Source organism: Mauremys reevesii, linkage group 2, assembly GCF_016161935.1.
Source record: "Mauremys reevesii isolate NIE-2019 linkage group 2, ASM1616193v1, whole genome shotgun sequence".
In the NCBI taxonomy this organism is placed as follows: Eukaryota; Metazoa; Chordata; order Testudines; family Geoemydidae; genus Mauremys; species Mauremys reevesii.
In genome coordinates this window covers 282,056,042-282,070,941 of record NC_052624.1, presented here as the reverse complement: position 1 = coordinate 282,070,941, position 14,900 = coordinate 282,056,042, and the positions used below count along the sequence as shown (strand labels likewise).

Here is a 14,900-nt window from a genome sequence, read left to right as displayed (position 1 = left end):
AGGGGCTGCGGCTGGGAAAGGGCAGCCCCTCCCTGGGAGGAGGGGGGAGTGTTTGGAGCTGGTGCACCCAGAGCAAGGAGGGGAACCAGGAGTAGTGGGAAGCAGTCCAGGCTGGGAGAGGAAAGCCCAGAACTGCTGGGTTGAGGGTCCCTGGCCTGGAGCCCGGTGTGAAGTGTGGGCCCAGGTTTCCCTACCAGCCACCGAGGGCACGGCCCAGACCGGCGGGGCAGTGAACAGGAGGACTGTCTGGGTCACTGTGGGAGTGACAGGCAATTGAAGGACTGTACCCTGGAAGAGGGGGAAACGCTGAGTGGCCTAGCCAAGAAGAGGACACTGCAGTTCCCGGAATGACAGAGAGATGATGTGACCACATGCGACAATTGGAAGGGGCATTGACCTCGAGAGCTAATCCCCAGAGTAGGCTCCAGACAAGCAGTGAGTGGGGCACCACGTGATACACCCAAAGCATGAGTCATCAGCTGGGTTCAAACCCAGGACTTTCAGGACCGTAGCACAGTCCCCCACCACCAGAGAAACTCCATTAACTGGGAGCAATAGTAGGTTGTTAGCCTCTACTGTATCAGCCATTAGAAGAGGACAGTTTTCCAGTGGGTTAGAATGTAAGAACATAAGAACAGGCAGACTGGGTCAGACCAAAGGTTCATCTAGCCCAGTATCCTGTCTTCCAAAACGGGCCAATGCCAGTGCAGCAGAGGGAATGACCAGAAGAGGGAATGATCAAATGATCCGTCCCTTGTCGCCCATTCCCAGCTTCAGACAAACTGAGACTAGGGACACCATCCCTGCCCATCCTAGCTAATAGCCATTGATGAATTTATCCAGTTCCTTTTATAGTTTATAGTCTTGGCCTTCACAACCTCCTCTGGCGAGGGTTACACACACATGCTCACGTCTTCCTCACCCAAAGCAATTGTTGTTAGCTAATCTTTCTATTAAAATAACACTAGGTCCCCAGTCATGCCAAGGCCCCATTGTGCTAGGTGCTGCGCATGTGCGTGTGACGAAGGGGTTATCGTTCTAGATAAAATGAGTGCCGGCTCCCCCTCTCAGTCCTTCGTTACCCAGCTGATGTCCTTGTGTCAGGCTGTGGTGTGCAAGGCATGCCTAGGCACTGCCCCATTGCACTACTGTTGGAAGGCTGTGCCCAAGTCCTGCCTTTGCTCAGCAGGGCCATGTCCCATTTGTCCCTGTCTGCTCTCTCCCACAGGCCGAGTGTGGCGACAGCCGCGATGAGCCAGTTCTCCTATTCCGCTATGGAATCCACCACCTCTGCCCTCTGGAGTCCCAGCTCCTTTTCCCTGAGAGAAGTCGCCATCATTCAGTCGGAGCCCCTCTGCCACACAGGGGAGATCATGCCCTTCGCGAGCTGGGAAGGATCCACTTATCCCATCCAAGCCCAGCCTCTCTCCAGGTCTCCTGCCCACAGCAGACAAGACCGGGGAGAGAAGACCATGGGTCTGGACCAGACGTCAGTCCATAGCTCAGACTTCAACATCCGGCAGAAGCATCTGCAGAGGCGACTGGGGGCTCCACAAACCCCCATCCCAGGGGAGCCATTGCTGGACACCAAGCAGCAATTGGAAGTAGACCCAGATCCGCCCAAATGTGGATTTCCAGCAAAGGTCCCGGAGCCCTTCAGATCCAACACCAGCCCTCAGCGTGCACAGGAGATCCAGGAGCCATGTGTCTGCCCCTGGGGAGCCCTGCCCCAAAAGGCCCACAGGATCATGGCATCCCCTGATGCCATCCTGGCCAGGCTTGTGCCCACAGCGGTGGTCAAGCTGCAGGATCACGTGGCTCAGAAATGCTGGGAGATCCAAACGAAGGCCTTTCCTAAGATGGTGCGAGAGTCGCACAGAGATGCTCCCCTCCGGAGAGAGACTGCCCTGCCTGGGCCACTCCACCCCCCTAGGGAGCCAGGCAAGCACAGGACAGTGGCATTCCCAGTGATGGGACAAAAGCCTGACCACCCCATCGAACTCCACATAAGGCATCAGCATCCGGTCATGCAGAGGGGGCTGCTCACCCTGGACCCAGAGCCCCCGGCAAAGCTGCCTCACGCCGTCCCAGCCAGGGGAGCCCGTGTGGAGTTCAGTGAGATGGAGACCGATTTCCTGCAGACGGGGAGGCGAAGCACAAGCTCCTCTTCTTCCACACGTCCTCCAACGCCAGTGGAAGATACCACCATGGAGACGGGCAGGAATGATGGCGCGGCAGGAAAGCAGACTAACCCACAGCGCTGCACTCTGCCAGCAGGGGTGGGTCTGACATCGCCACCTCCAGGAACCACAGTAGCAGAGAAGATACTCGCAGCGACACTCCAAATGTATAGGAGCGAGTTGAGAAAGCCCCTTACCAGTGTGAGTGGCACCAAAGGGACTGAAGAGAAGCTGGAGCTGCACATGGAGAGGAAGGTTCTCTTGGGAGAAGGCTCCTGCCTGCAGCCAGGGGCACAAGCAGGTGAGAGCAGGGCAGATCCTCCCAGGACCCAATGGCACCAGGTTGCCCCAGAGGCACCAGGCTCTGAGCAGCTAACAAGATCCACCCTTGACTCTCTCCTTGCTGGGCAGGCTGCACACGACCTGCAGATCAAGCAGCTGACGGAAATGTTGAGCAGCTCCCGCCCCTTGGCGGGCCAGGTCTCAGTTTGCCAGCAGTGCCGCAAGGCATATCCAGGAAAGAGGAAGGGTGAGAAAACTCCAAAGGAGACCTCTGCTGAGCTGCATGGTGTCCGAGACATCGTGCATTCACATGGGTTCAATGGAACTGTGAATTCAAAGCTCTCCAGGGACCAGCCACCAATCAGAGTCTGCGAGAAGTGTGGTAAGCATCGACAGAAGAGACCAGCTGGCTCTGCAGGTGCTGACTTTCCGGGAAGATCCCATGGAATTCCACAGCGATGGACTCCAGGAGACTCCTCAGCATCATCCAACCGCAATAAGATGCCAGGGCTGTGGCTCCTTCCAGCAGACAAGAGCAAGACGCAGGATGGAATGGGGAAAAGGGCTCCCCGCAAGCAACCAAAGATGGTGTCCGTTGCAACGAGTACAACAGGGCTTACGCAAGCTGGGGAGAAAGCAAGTTGGAGTCCTGACGGTTCTCCCTCAAAATCACCAAAGGCCTCCAGAGCTAGGACACCATCCCCTTCAAGGAGCAAAGTTCTCCAAAAGATGTTCATGTGCCTGAAGCAAACCTTCAGCAAGCTGCAACACAAAGTGAAGTCCCGAATGTCCAAGGACCCTCGATCCAGAACACCTGACACTAAATTTACAAAGCCACCCTTTTGGAAGGCAAGGGCCTCCAAGGGTGTACGGTTTCCATACTACTGAATCCCACCCTGCCAGCATGCCCACTAACAGCAGGGGCCCACAAATTCCAACCTCTCCCTATCATCCAGTGGGCCTGGTAAGCATGGGCTAAAGTGGCTGAGAAGAATGGCTTGTTGTCCTGGGACACAGAGACTGATGTATACGTGACTCCTCTTGGGGTATGACATTTAAACCCAGATTCCAAGATGAAGGGGGGCCTGGGAGCTTGGATGAGATTGAGCGTGTGGCTAGCTCACTGGATTTATTACTTTACTTCATGCGGTTCAAGAATCAATCCTTCCTTCAAGAAGAGCTGATACTAAATTGACAAAGCCACCCTTTTGGAAGGCAAGGGCTTCTAAGTGTGTCCAGTAGTACTATTAGGGCCCTACCATCAATCAAACACAAACCGGCACTTTGACTTCTAAAACCTTGACCCCTTAAACCCCGCCCACCTATCACCAGAAGTCCCACCCACAGGGTATTACTTCCAGGGTCAAGGAGGACACATTACCGGAAGCAAAGTATGTCATGTGACCCCTCTAAGAACTCCTCCCACTGCCCTCTACCAATCAGTAGTGGTTTCGCCCTCATAGGCCTACCCGGAGAGGGGATTTGACCAATCAGGGGTGTTCCTGAGGGAGGGGGAGGGATAGCTCAGTGGTTTGAGCATTGGCCTGCTAAAACCAGGGTTGTGAGTTCAATCCTTAAGGAGGCCACTTAGGGATCTGGGGCAAAAATTGGTCCTGCTAGTGAAGGCAGGGGCTGGACTTGATGACCTTTCAAGGTTCCTTCCAGTTCTAGGAGATTGGTATATCTCCAATTATTATTATTCCAGGGTGGGGTGACCCATCCGGATGTGTCTCGTGTGACCCCTCTAAGAACTCCTCCCACTGCACTCTACCAATCGCGATGGGTTTTGGCCCCATAGGACCACCCTGAGAGCAGATTTGACCAATCGGTGGTGTTCTGGGACGGGGTGACCTGTCCAGATGAGGGTCATGTGACCCTTCTAAGAACTCCTCCCAGCGCCCTCTGCCAATCAGAGTGCAACACTATCACCCCATAAGTCCCAGCACCGGGGCAGAAGGGGCCATCTTTTACAAAGGACGCGTGCTTTAGATATCGTGGAAGCATGGACTCCTTCACCACCCCTGGTGAGAACTTCAGACTTTGTGTTAGCCCCGAGGGCCTTTGGACTTGTGTGGAGAAAGCGCTACATGAGCGACAGTTCCCACGAGGGCCCTTTGACTCAGCCATTGATGGATACGCTGGAACCCGAAACCCAAACTCTCGTGAGGCACACCGATGAGTGTGATGGCCTCTCATTGTCCGCCCCCCTAGAGGTGGAAGGTGAATGCAGCTCAGGGGAGTCATCGGAGGACAAGGTGAACGGAAAAGACATTGCTCAGGTAAATGAATGATTAAGAAGTGACTGTTGATGATGGGGTGTAATGGGGTTAGGAACCGGGGGGTGGGGTGGGTTGTGTATATTTAAAAACAAGGAGTGGGAGCTTACACTGTTTCTTTTCTGAAAATCCCTCCACAGCTTGACGATGCCTTTCTAGAGGACCCAGAGGCCCTGGACAGCATTGCATCAAGCAGCGAAGATGAACCGGGCTCTCCTTGTTTTTGCTCAATGCCGGTACAAATTGTTGAAGAGGACTCCAAGGATGACGGCTATGAGGAGTTTAGGAGGCTTGGCATGGAATTAACTGAGCCAAGGCCACGTCGTGAGCGTAAAAAAGTCATGCGGACTATTGTACGTGTTGCTGTTTATGCTGTCCTTAATCAGTGCCTTAGGGAAAAGCTTTTTGAAGATTGTGAGGGCTGTGTCATAGATGCGCCAGCTCAACGGCACCATGACTGTGTGACTTGGACTTCAGTAGATCTAAACTTCAAGCTCCGGCGCCTGTGTGCTGAGTTCTGTTTGGAAAGCTTATTAAACACTGTTCTTGCCATAGGTTATGCTACGCAATATCTGTGCCTACCCAAGAACATTTAGCGTAAGGGGTGACCTTAATAAATGCTGTGCAATTTAGTGCAGACCCTGGCCGTGTTTTAAAGAAAATGACCAAACCGGAAGATGCTTGTGTCACATTCTTGACTTGAACTGGGACCGTATAGAATATGATTGCAACCAAGGTCCTGTAGTGGCACCAAATCTTTTGTAAAGGGGGTCATATAAGGGGTCTAAGACCAGGTTATGGGTTGCTGGTTATGATTATGCTGTCTGTATGAATGTGTCATTTTGTAGTTGAAGTTATGAATATTGGCTCTATCCTGTCTGTATCTCAAACTTATGCTATGCTTCTGGGTGACATCCCAGACGAGTTGGTGTTAGCTCTGCCTAGCCTGCTTGATGGCCCATTAAGGACCATCAGCTACACAATTGACCCATTGAGAGAAGGCAGATGCACCTTGTAAGTCAGCAAAGTATGCAGGAACCTGCCCATGTGACTCCAGACTCCATTTTGCTTGTAATTTTCCACAGTAAGGACAAAGAGGTGTTCTTACACCTCAAAAAGACTATAAAAGGCTGATGCCTCATCTCCAGCTTGTCTTCAATCCTGCTTCTTACCTCTGAAGGGACTTTACTACAAACTGAAGCTCTGAACAAAGAACTGATGACCCGTCCCAGCTGGGGATGGACTCCAGAGACTTAATTTAAACCTGCAGTTTATTCTATCACTGTTCTAAGCCTGAAACAAGAACTTTGCCATTATTGTATGTACTCGAGAGGTCATCGAGTCCAGTCCCCTGCCCTCATGGCAGGAGCAAATACTGTCTAGACCAGCCCTGATAGACATTTATCTAAGCTACTCTTAAATATCTCCAGAGATGGAGATTCCACAACCTCCCTCGGCAATCTATTCCAGTGTTTAACCACCCTGACAGTTAGGAACTTTTTCCTAATGTCCAGTCTAAACCTCCCTTGCTGCAGTTTATGCTCATTGCTTCTTGTTCTATCCTTAGAGGCGAAGGCGAACAAGTTTTCTCCCTCCTCCTTATGACACCCTTTCAGATACCTGAAAACTGCTATCATGTCCCCTCTCAGTCTTCTCTTTTCCAAACTAAACAAAACCAATTCTTTCAGCCTTCCTTCATAGGTCATGTCCTCAAGACCCCTAATCATTCTTGTTGCTCTTCTCTGAACCCTCTCCAATTTCTCCACTCTTTCAGTACCTGTTTTCCCCCAATTACAAGGTTTCATCCTGTGAGTTTATCGACGATGAAACCGCGTGTGTGTCTTGGAAGCTCGCAAAAGACCGGTACTCTGTCTGTGGCAATACCAACGCCTTCATAGCCTGTTTCCCCACCGCTTCTGCCCGCTTAGAACTATACAGCCTCCTAGAGAGGTTGCAAGAGTGGTGCCTGTACCACGACACTGACTTGGTGATATTTGTGAAAAGGGAGGGGGAGTGGAATCCCCCTCGGGGGGATTATTTAGGGGACCTCACGAGCGATTATTTCAATAAAAAATAATAATCTGTGTACTTTTTTCTGCATTGGTCTTTTTAAAAAAAAACAACCAAACACCAAACATCAATTGTCTTTAAACCCCTCACCTGGGGTGCTTTATTGGGTAACATGGCTGTGAAAATTATCACAAAATACATGTCTGTGCTTGTTGAAACATGTTTTGAGCAAGGCTAGGCATGGCCAAGGAATATCTCATCGGTAAAAGTCTTTTCATAACCTTTTTCAAAAGCTCCTTTGGTTTTAGGTAGTCTCACGTGGTCGCATTTCTCAAAGGGAGAGGCATGTGACCTTTGTTGAAAATAGCTTGAAAGGCCTTGGATACCTCACCACTCGTCTTGTGTTTTTGACCTAAGGCCCAGGCATATTTGGATAGAATGTCTATCACTGTTAAGATGTACTTAAAACCGCTGTTGCATTTGGAAAACTGGTGCATATCCACCAAATTTGCCTGCCATTGCACATGCACATCTGAACCAATGGTCTTGTTTCTTTTAAAATGTATTTGAGCCGGTTTGTGTAAAGTGCAAAAAAGAACAGGAGTACTTGTGGCGCCTTAGAGACTAACAAATTTATTTGAGCATAAGCTTTCATGGGCTACAGCCCACTTCATCGGATGCATGCAGTGGAAAATACAGTAGGAAGATATCGATATACACAGAGAACAAGAAACAATGGCTGTTACCATACACCCTATAAGGAGAGTGATCAGTTAAGCTGAGCTATTATCAGCAGGGGAGAAAAAGAACTGTTTGTAGTGGTAATGAAAATGGCCCATGGCATCTATCACATTGGTAGATGTGCCCAGTGGCGTGGCTGATGTGATTAGGTCCTATGGTGGTATCCCCTAAATAGATACGTGAACAGACTTGGCAACAGGCTTTGTTGCAAGGATAGGTTCCTGGGTTAGTGTTTTGTTGTGTGGTGTGTGGTTGCTGTAGGATTGGGGGCTGTCTGTAAGCGAGGACAGACCTGTCTCCCAAGATCTGTGAGAGTGATGGATTGTCCTTCAGGATAGGTTGAAGATCCTTGATGATGCGCTGGAGAGGTTTTAGTTGGAGGCAGTGGCGGATTAACAAATTTGCCACCCTTAGGCCCTCAAAAAATTGCCGCGCCCCCTCCCCACCCCGCGCGCCAGCTCACCTCTGCTCCTCCGCAGCAAGACTGGGAGGGGGTGGGGAGAAGGGGAGTTGTGGCACGCTCGGGGGATGGTGGTGGTGGAGCGGAGATGAGCTGGGATGGGGAGCGGTTCCCGGGCCCCCCCAGGTTACTCCCCGCACCCGTGGGTCCAGCTCACCTCTGCTCCGCCTCCTCTGAATGTGCCGCTACTCACTTCTCTCTCTCTCCCAGCACTTTAGCGTGGCAAGCCTGGGAGGGAGGTGGAAGGGGGAAAGCATGGGGCGCCTGGGAGAGGAGGCGGGCCAGGGATTTGAGGAAGGGGCAGAGTTGGGGAGGGGGTGTGAGCAAATTTGCCGCCCTAGGCCTAAGCCTTGTTGGCCTAGGCAATAATACGCCGCTGGTTGGGGGCTGAAGGTGATGGCTAGTGGCGTTCTGTTACTTTCTTTGTTGGGCCTGTCCTGTATTAGGTGATTCCTGCGTACTCTTCTGGCTCTGTCAATCTGTTTCTTCACTTCAGCAGGTGGGTACTGTAGTTGTAAGAATGGTTGATGGAGATCTTGTATGTGTTTGTCTCTACCTGAGGGCTTGGAGCAAATGGGATTGTTTCGTAGACCTTGGCTGTAGACAATGGATCGAGTGGTGTGGTCTGGAGGAAAGCTGGAGGCATGTAGGTAAGTATAGCGGTCAGTAGGGTGATGTTTATGTGGCCATCGTTTATGAGTGCTGTGGTGTCTAGGAAGTGGAGCTCTTGTGTGGAATGGTCCAGGCTGAGATTGATGGTGGGGTGGAAATGTGTAAAGTGTAAGTGTCCCTGTCTGAAAGCCAAGCTGTTACCTGTCTTCTATTCAAAGTTTTGCTATGCTTTCTGGCTACTTGAGAAAGAGGTTCACCCGCTTGGCCTTAACTTCCCCGGGGGTGTAATATATTTTCTTTAACAGAGCTGCCTGTGTAGAAATGACTGTTACTGGTACCGGCTTTTACTAACACAAATATGAAGGGGGACACATTCATATTGACACATTTAAATGAGAGGCCTTCATGCTCATCGGGGTGCCTCACGAGGGTTTGGGTTTCGGGTTCTGGCGTATCCATCAATGGCTGAGTCAAGGGCCCTCATGGGAACTGCGCTCATGTAGCGCTTTCTCCACACAAGTCCAAAGGCCCTCGGGGCTAACACAAAGTCTGAAGTTCTCACCAGGGTGGTGAAGGAGTCCATGTTTCCACGATTTCTAAAGCACGGGTCCTTGGTAAAAGATGGCCTCTTCTGCTCCGATTGCTGGGTCTTATGGGGTGATGGTGATGCGCTCTGGTTGGCAGAGAGCGCTGGGAGGAGTTTTTAGAGGGGTCACATGACTCTCTTCTGGGCAAGTCACCCCGCTCTGGAACATCACCGATTGGTCAAATCTGCTCTCAGGGCGGTGCTGTGTGGCTGAAACCCATCGTGATTCGCAGAGGGCAGTGGAGGAGTTCTTAGAGGGGTCACACGAACCACTTCCGGATGGGTCACCATGCCCTGGAACATCCCTGATTGGTCAAATCCCCTCTCCAGGTAGGCCTACGAGGGCGAAACCCCTCCTGATTGGTAGAGGGCAGTGGGAGGAGTTCTTAGAGGGGTCACATGACACCCTTTGCTTCCGGTTGTGTGTCCTCCTTGACCCCAGAAGTAATATTCCCCATGGGTGGGACTTCCAGTGACAGGTGGTCGGGGCTTAAGGGGTCAAGGGGCAGGGTCTAAGTGGCCAAGGAGAAAGTTTAGGGTTTGATTGATGGTAGGTCCCTTATACTATTTCCGATTTCCATACTACTGAATCCCACCCTGCCAGCATGCCCATTAACAGAAGGGGCCCACTAATTCCACCATCTCCCTAGCAACCAGTGGGCCTTGTAAGCATGGGCCAAAGTGGCTGAGAACAAGTGCTTGTTGTCCTGGGACACAGAGACTGATGATAAGAGACTCTCCTTGGGGTATGACGTTTACCCCCAGATTCCAAGATGAAAGCGGGGCCTGGGGCTTCAATGAGACTGATGGTGTGACTAGCCGGGAGTGGGAGGAACAGGCTGTGATCTGCCCTCACATCCCAGAGACGCTGGTTGTGGTGCCCCCGAGCCCACAGGGCGGGTCCCTTGTTCCCCTTAACCCTCTTCCATTTTTCCTTGTTTTCCTTACAGTTGCTGTTCAATAAATTGTATTTGGTTTGAATTTAATGTGCTGATCAGGGGTAGGGAAGCGGCCGGTGCAGAAAGAGGCCTGACTTGTTTGAATGTATTGGGTCGGCAGTACCTGCCGAGATGTGGGGGGGATGGAAGCACTTATCTTTACAGCCAAGCAACTAATTCATGGGGAATAATTTAAGCTGTGAACCCATCCCATTGCCTCTTCACAAATTCTCCCTAAAAAGCTTCCAGGGCACTCAAATTTATCCCTATTTCAAAAATAATCGCGGGGGGAGTTCAATGAATAATTCTGCTTCAGGAACCAGTTTGCTAGTTAAAACTCACAGTGTGTGGATTGGACACTCAGGTCATATGACTTGACTTCTGTTCCCTCATTGGATGAGCAGAACTCCAAGAAATCTGATTGCTAGCATGAATGCTCTCCTTTCCTTCTTCAGAATTTATTTGCAGGGAATGTAATGTACTATCGAGGAGACAGTGTGTTCCAATGGGCAGAGCACTGGCTAGGCAGTCAGGAAACCTCAGTGCAGTCGCAGTTCTTTAAATCTTAAAGATTGGTTTCCTATCTTTAAATCAGTTAGTGGTCCATGTGAAGACCTTCCCTCTTATCCCATGACAACTTACTTTGCTTAAGAACCTTTGATGAGGGATCTTGTTAAAGGCTTTCTGAAAGTTCAGGTACACTCTATCCACCGGATCGCCCTTGTCCACATGCTTCTTCACCCCTGTGACATTACGCCCCATATTCTTCATAGAAATATTGTTCTAGGAATATGGCATAACTAAGGTATGTTTTATGCAAGATGGGTCATGTGAGATATCCTTGGAAAGGTTCTGATTTACTGAATGGGATTATCCTATTTGGATGGATGTATCATTTCTGTATCTGAAGTTAGGAATATGGGCTCTGTATCAATTACAAAAGTGCTTGCACCAGGGGAATGCCCCCAAACAGTAGGCAATCAGCCTGGATGGGCCATTAGGAAGGACAATAGGACATGGAAGATGCTAATCTTCCTCCTTCCTGAGAAGTTTCCTGGGATGCTGCTTTGACACTGCAGGGTCATGTGATCATGTCACCTCATAGAATTATAGAATCCATAGAATCTCAGGGTTGGAAGGGACCTCAGGAGGTATCTAGTCCAAGCCCCTGCTCAAAGCAGGACTAATTCCCAACTAAATCAACCCAGCCAGGGCTTTGTCAAGCCTGCCCTTAAAAACCTCTAAGGAAGGAGATTCCACCACCTCCCTAGGGAACCCATTCCAGTGCTTCACCACCCTCCGAGTGAAAAAGTTGCTTCTAATAGCCAACCTAAACCTTCCCCACTTCAACTTGAGACCATTACTACTTCCTCTTTCATTTGCTACCACTCAGAACAGTCTAGATCCATCCTCTTGGGAACCCCCTTTCAGGTAGTTGAAAGCAGCTATCAAATCCCCCCTCATTCTTCTCTTCTGCAGACTAAACAATCCCAGTTCCCTCAGATGGACATCATTTTGGACTGGTGGTATTTTTCCACTAGGATGGAGGGGTAGGGGTGGTGTCAAACTGGGAGACAAAGGATTCCTGTCATAGCCAAGTCCTATTGAAGGCTTGGAAGTGAGTTAATCTAGGTTCTTCTCCACCACCTCCCTGCCCCAAAAGGAAGCCTGCTGAAAACATCTGGAGAACTAAAGGAACTAAACTGTGGGGGAGGAGGGAAGGGGCTGAGCCCAAGCGAGAAAGATCTAGCCTGTGAAAGGAATACCTGGCTAGTTAAGCTGCAAGCAGTGCAGTTTACCTTCAAGAAACTTTGCAGCTCTCAGGCAAGTGGACTGAGCTCATGCCAAACTGTTGTTGTTGTGTTTTGGTGTAAAACAGCTGCCGTTTGAGGATGCTCTAGGGGTTATATCAGCACTTGCTTGGGAGGATTTGCATGATCCATTTATGGCTTCACCACTCAGGAGTAACATCGCTATCCCAAATGGCTGCAGAGAAAACCCCGATATCATGCACTCCCTGAATATGTATCTAGGAAACACTGTTGTCCAGATGTCGGATTTCTCCCCCAGGGTCTGAATTCCATGCATGGTATCTGGGGTTAGTTGCATACTCTGCAATCCTAAAACCTGCAGAGTTTGATCATCTCTGCAGGAGAGAGAACTTTGCAGGCTCTCTCCTTCAATGCTTATAAACTCTGCAGGCTCCTGGTACCAGCAATCCCTGTTTCTCCAACCCCTGGAGTGTTGCAGTGACCCCTGTTATGGGTTGTGCTTTGTGCCCTATATTGGCTGCATCATAGGAAAGCACAATGCCTACCCATGATGCCTCAGAGTGCAATACTCTGCCAGAAGGAAAAATTTCCTCTGGCCCCACATGGCAATCACCTCTGGCTCATTGTTCTCCCAGGTTTATTGAGGAGTTCTCTTCTAACCCTGCTGCTTTCTCTGTGTGTGGCAGGCTTCTCCGAGGAAGAGGAGGCCCAGAAAGACAAAAAAGAAAGCGAAAGGTAAGCAGCCCCTCACCCCACAGCTGCGGTGGCAGACTCAGGCCCCATTCAAAGCAGAGAAATAGGGTCTATTCCCCCACCTGCCTCCCCTCTTCCTGCGAAGGCACAGTCGTGCCCAGAGCCGTCTTGTGGCACTGGCTGGGGCTCCATTCACAGGCTGCCTCTGAAATCTGGGGCAGAGGGTGCCCAAGCAGCTCAATGTCTCCTTTATGTCTCACTTCTGGCAGCTTTTGGACGCTGTGCGGAAGAGTTGGAGGAGGCTGGTGCATCCCCAGAGACGTGGTAAGCAATGCCCCCCTCCATAAATCTGCAGTGGGTCAGTCCCCTCCTTTAGCGTCATGCAATTCATCCCCACCCAGGGGCAGTAGCCCGAGTCATCCCTCCCTGCCCCGACCTATGTACCACGCAGGCAACTCTTCTCCTTTAGACTCCTGCAATTCATCCCACCCTGCAGAAGTTGCCATCTCTAATCCACCCCACGCCTTGTACAATGGGTCATTCCCTTCTTCCAGCATCATACGGCTCCTTTAACCTGGGGCAGTGGGGGGGAGGGGTAGATTGTGTCAACTGGACTGGACCATCCTCTCTTGCCAAGAGCGGGAGAAAATGTTTTCTGGGAGCAGCCCCATGCACCCCGGGGAGGTGAGGTGGAGAGGTCAGGAGGAAGGCTGGCCTTTCTGGTACGGTGAGTAGGGGATTCAGGAACATTTGGGTAATGGCCCCTCCTCCAGTCCCCCAGCATAGGTTCCACGGAGGATTTGAATCCTGGAGCTAAAGAAGTAGCTGCATAGTTGGTAGCTAGAGTAGGCTGTTATCCTACATGTTGATTAGCTTCTGTGGAAGGGACATGACACACATGCAGCCAGCAGGATAGACACTCACCTCCTCAGCACTAGACAGGGATCACCTAACAATCCAGCTAACCCCAACCCAGAACATCCAAGGCCCGGGTATTGCAGGGGAGGAGGCTGCCTCAGTGGAGAAGGGGACAGGGAGCCTTTCGGTGCCGCACCTCTGGGTAAAAGAGGGCCTGCGGGCAGGGCCTGCACTCAGCTATCTGCTCTCTCTGTTCCACAGCTGCCCTGTGCCCCTGGAGAAGCTCCCCTTGGTTCACAGCCTCAGGCTCGTTGAGAGGAGGGTACAGTACGTGGGCAGACACCTGGATGCAGTTCTGATACCGTAAGGCAACTGAGCGGGGGCACCAGAGTGGGGGCTGGGTGGGAGAGGATAATGAATGTAGAGAGGAGGGAGCAGGGAAAACCAGACACTCCAGCATCCTAAAATAACAGCTGAGATACCAGTGAAAGTGAGGTGAGAAATTATCAGAAATTAAATGCAGAGACTACAAGTTGGGGTTGTGAGTAGGATCAAATCCCTCTGTACGGCAATATCTGCCAGCAGGCGACTGTCTAGAACCTGCCCGTGCTGTGTTTGAAAGAAAAAGCAATCCAATGACACGCTGTGAGGGGGTGTCCACCCCACACAGCACTGGAAGGGGCTCAGGTGGCCAGGCAGGCCCATGAACTCCACAGGATGCCCCTGGAGGAAGCGCCAGGGAGCAGGGAATTGATTGCAAGCAGGCTCAGCTGGCAGGAACAGACGGGGCCTATACAGCCAGGAAGCTGGCAAGAGACAGGGGCTGGATGGCAAAGGGCAGCCCCTCCCTGGGAAGAGGGGGGAGTGTTTGGAGCTGGTGCACCCAGAGCAAGGAGGGGAACCAGGAGTAGTGGGAAGCAGTCCAGGCTGGGAGAGGAAAGCCCAGAACTGCTGGGTTGAGGGTCCCTGGCCTGGAGCCCGGTGTGAAGTGTGGGCCCAGGTTTCCCTACCAGCCACCGAGGGCACGGCCCAGACCGGCGGGGCAGTGAACAGGAGGACTGTCTGGGTCACTGTGGGAGTGACAGGCAATTGAAGGACTGTACCCTGGAAGAGGGGGAAACGCTGAGTGGCCTAGCCAAGAAGGGGACACTGCAGTTCCTGGAATGAGAGAGAGATGATGTGACCACATGCGACAATTGGAAGGGGCCATTGACCTCGAGAGCTAATCCCCAGAGTAGGCTCCAGACAAACAGTGAGTGGGGCACCCTGTGATACACCCCAAACATGAGTCATCAGCTGGGTTCAAACCCAGGACTTTCAGGACCGTAGCACAGTCCCCCACCACCAGAGAAACTCCATTAACTGGGAGCAATAGTAGGTTGTTAGCCTCTAGTGTATCAGCCATTAGAAGAGGACAGTTTTCCAGTGGGTTAGAATGTAAGAACATAAGAACAGCCAGACTGGGTCAGACCAAAGGTTCATCTAGCCCAGT

At 51.3% G+C, this 14,900-nt stretch overlaps 1 protein-coding gene across 4 annotated transcripts in view; it reads left to right on the top strand.

Moving 5' to 3' along the window:
• Positions 1-14,900, top strand: part of LOC120397911 — a 46,831-nt gene that overhangs the window by 29,131 nt on the left and 2,800 nt on the right. For 2 of the 4 annotated variants that reach the window (XM_039524612.1, XM_039524611.1), the window contains one exon: positions 1,615-3,799. The exons of 1 other annotated variant lie outside the window; for it this stretch is intronic. In XM_039524612.1, the coding sequence (XP_039380546.1) occupies positions 1,615-3,350 (1,736 nt within the window). In that variant the 3' untranslated portion in view covers positions 3,351-3,799. Of the gene's footprint in view, positions 1-1,228; positions 3,800-14,900 lie in introns of those variants that run through there. One more of the 4 variants, XM_039524610.1, reaches the window with a different exon arrangement.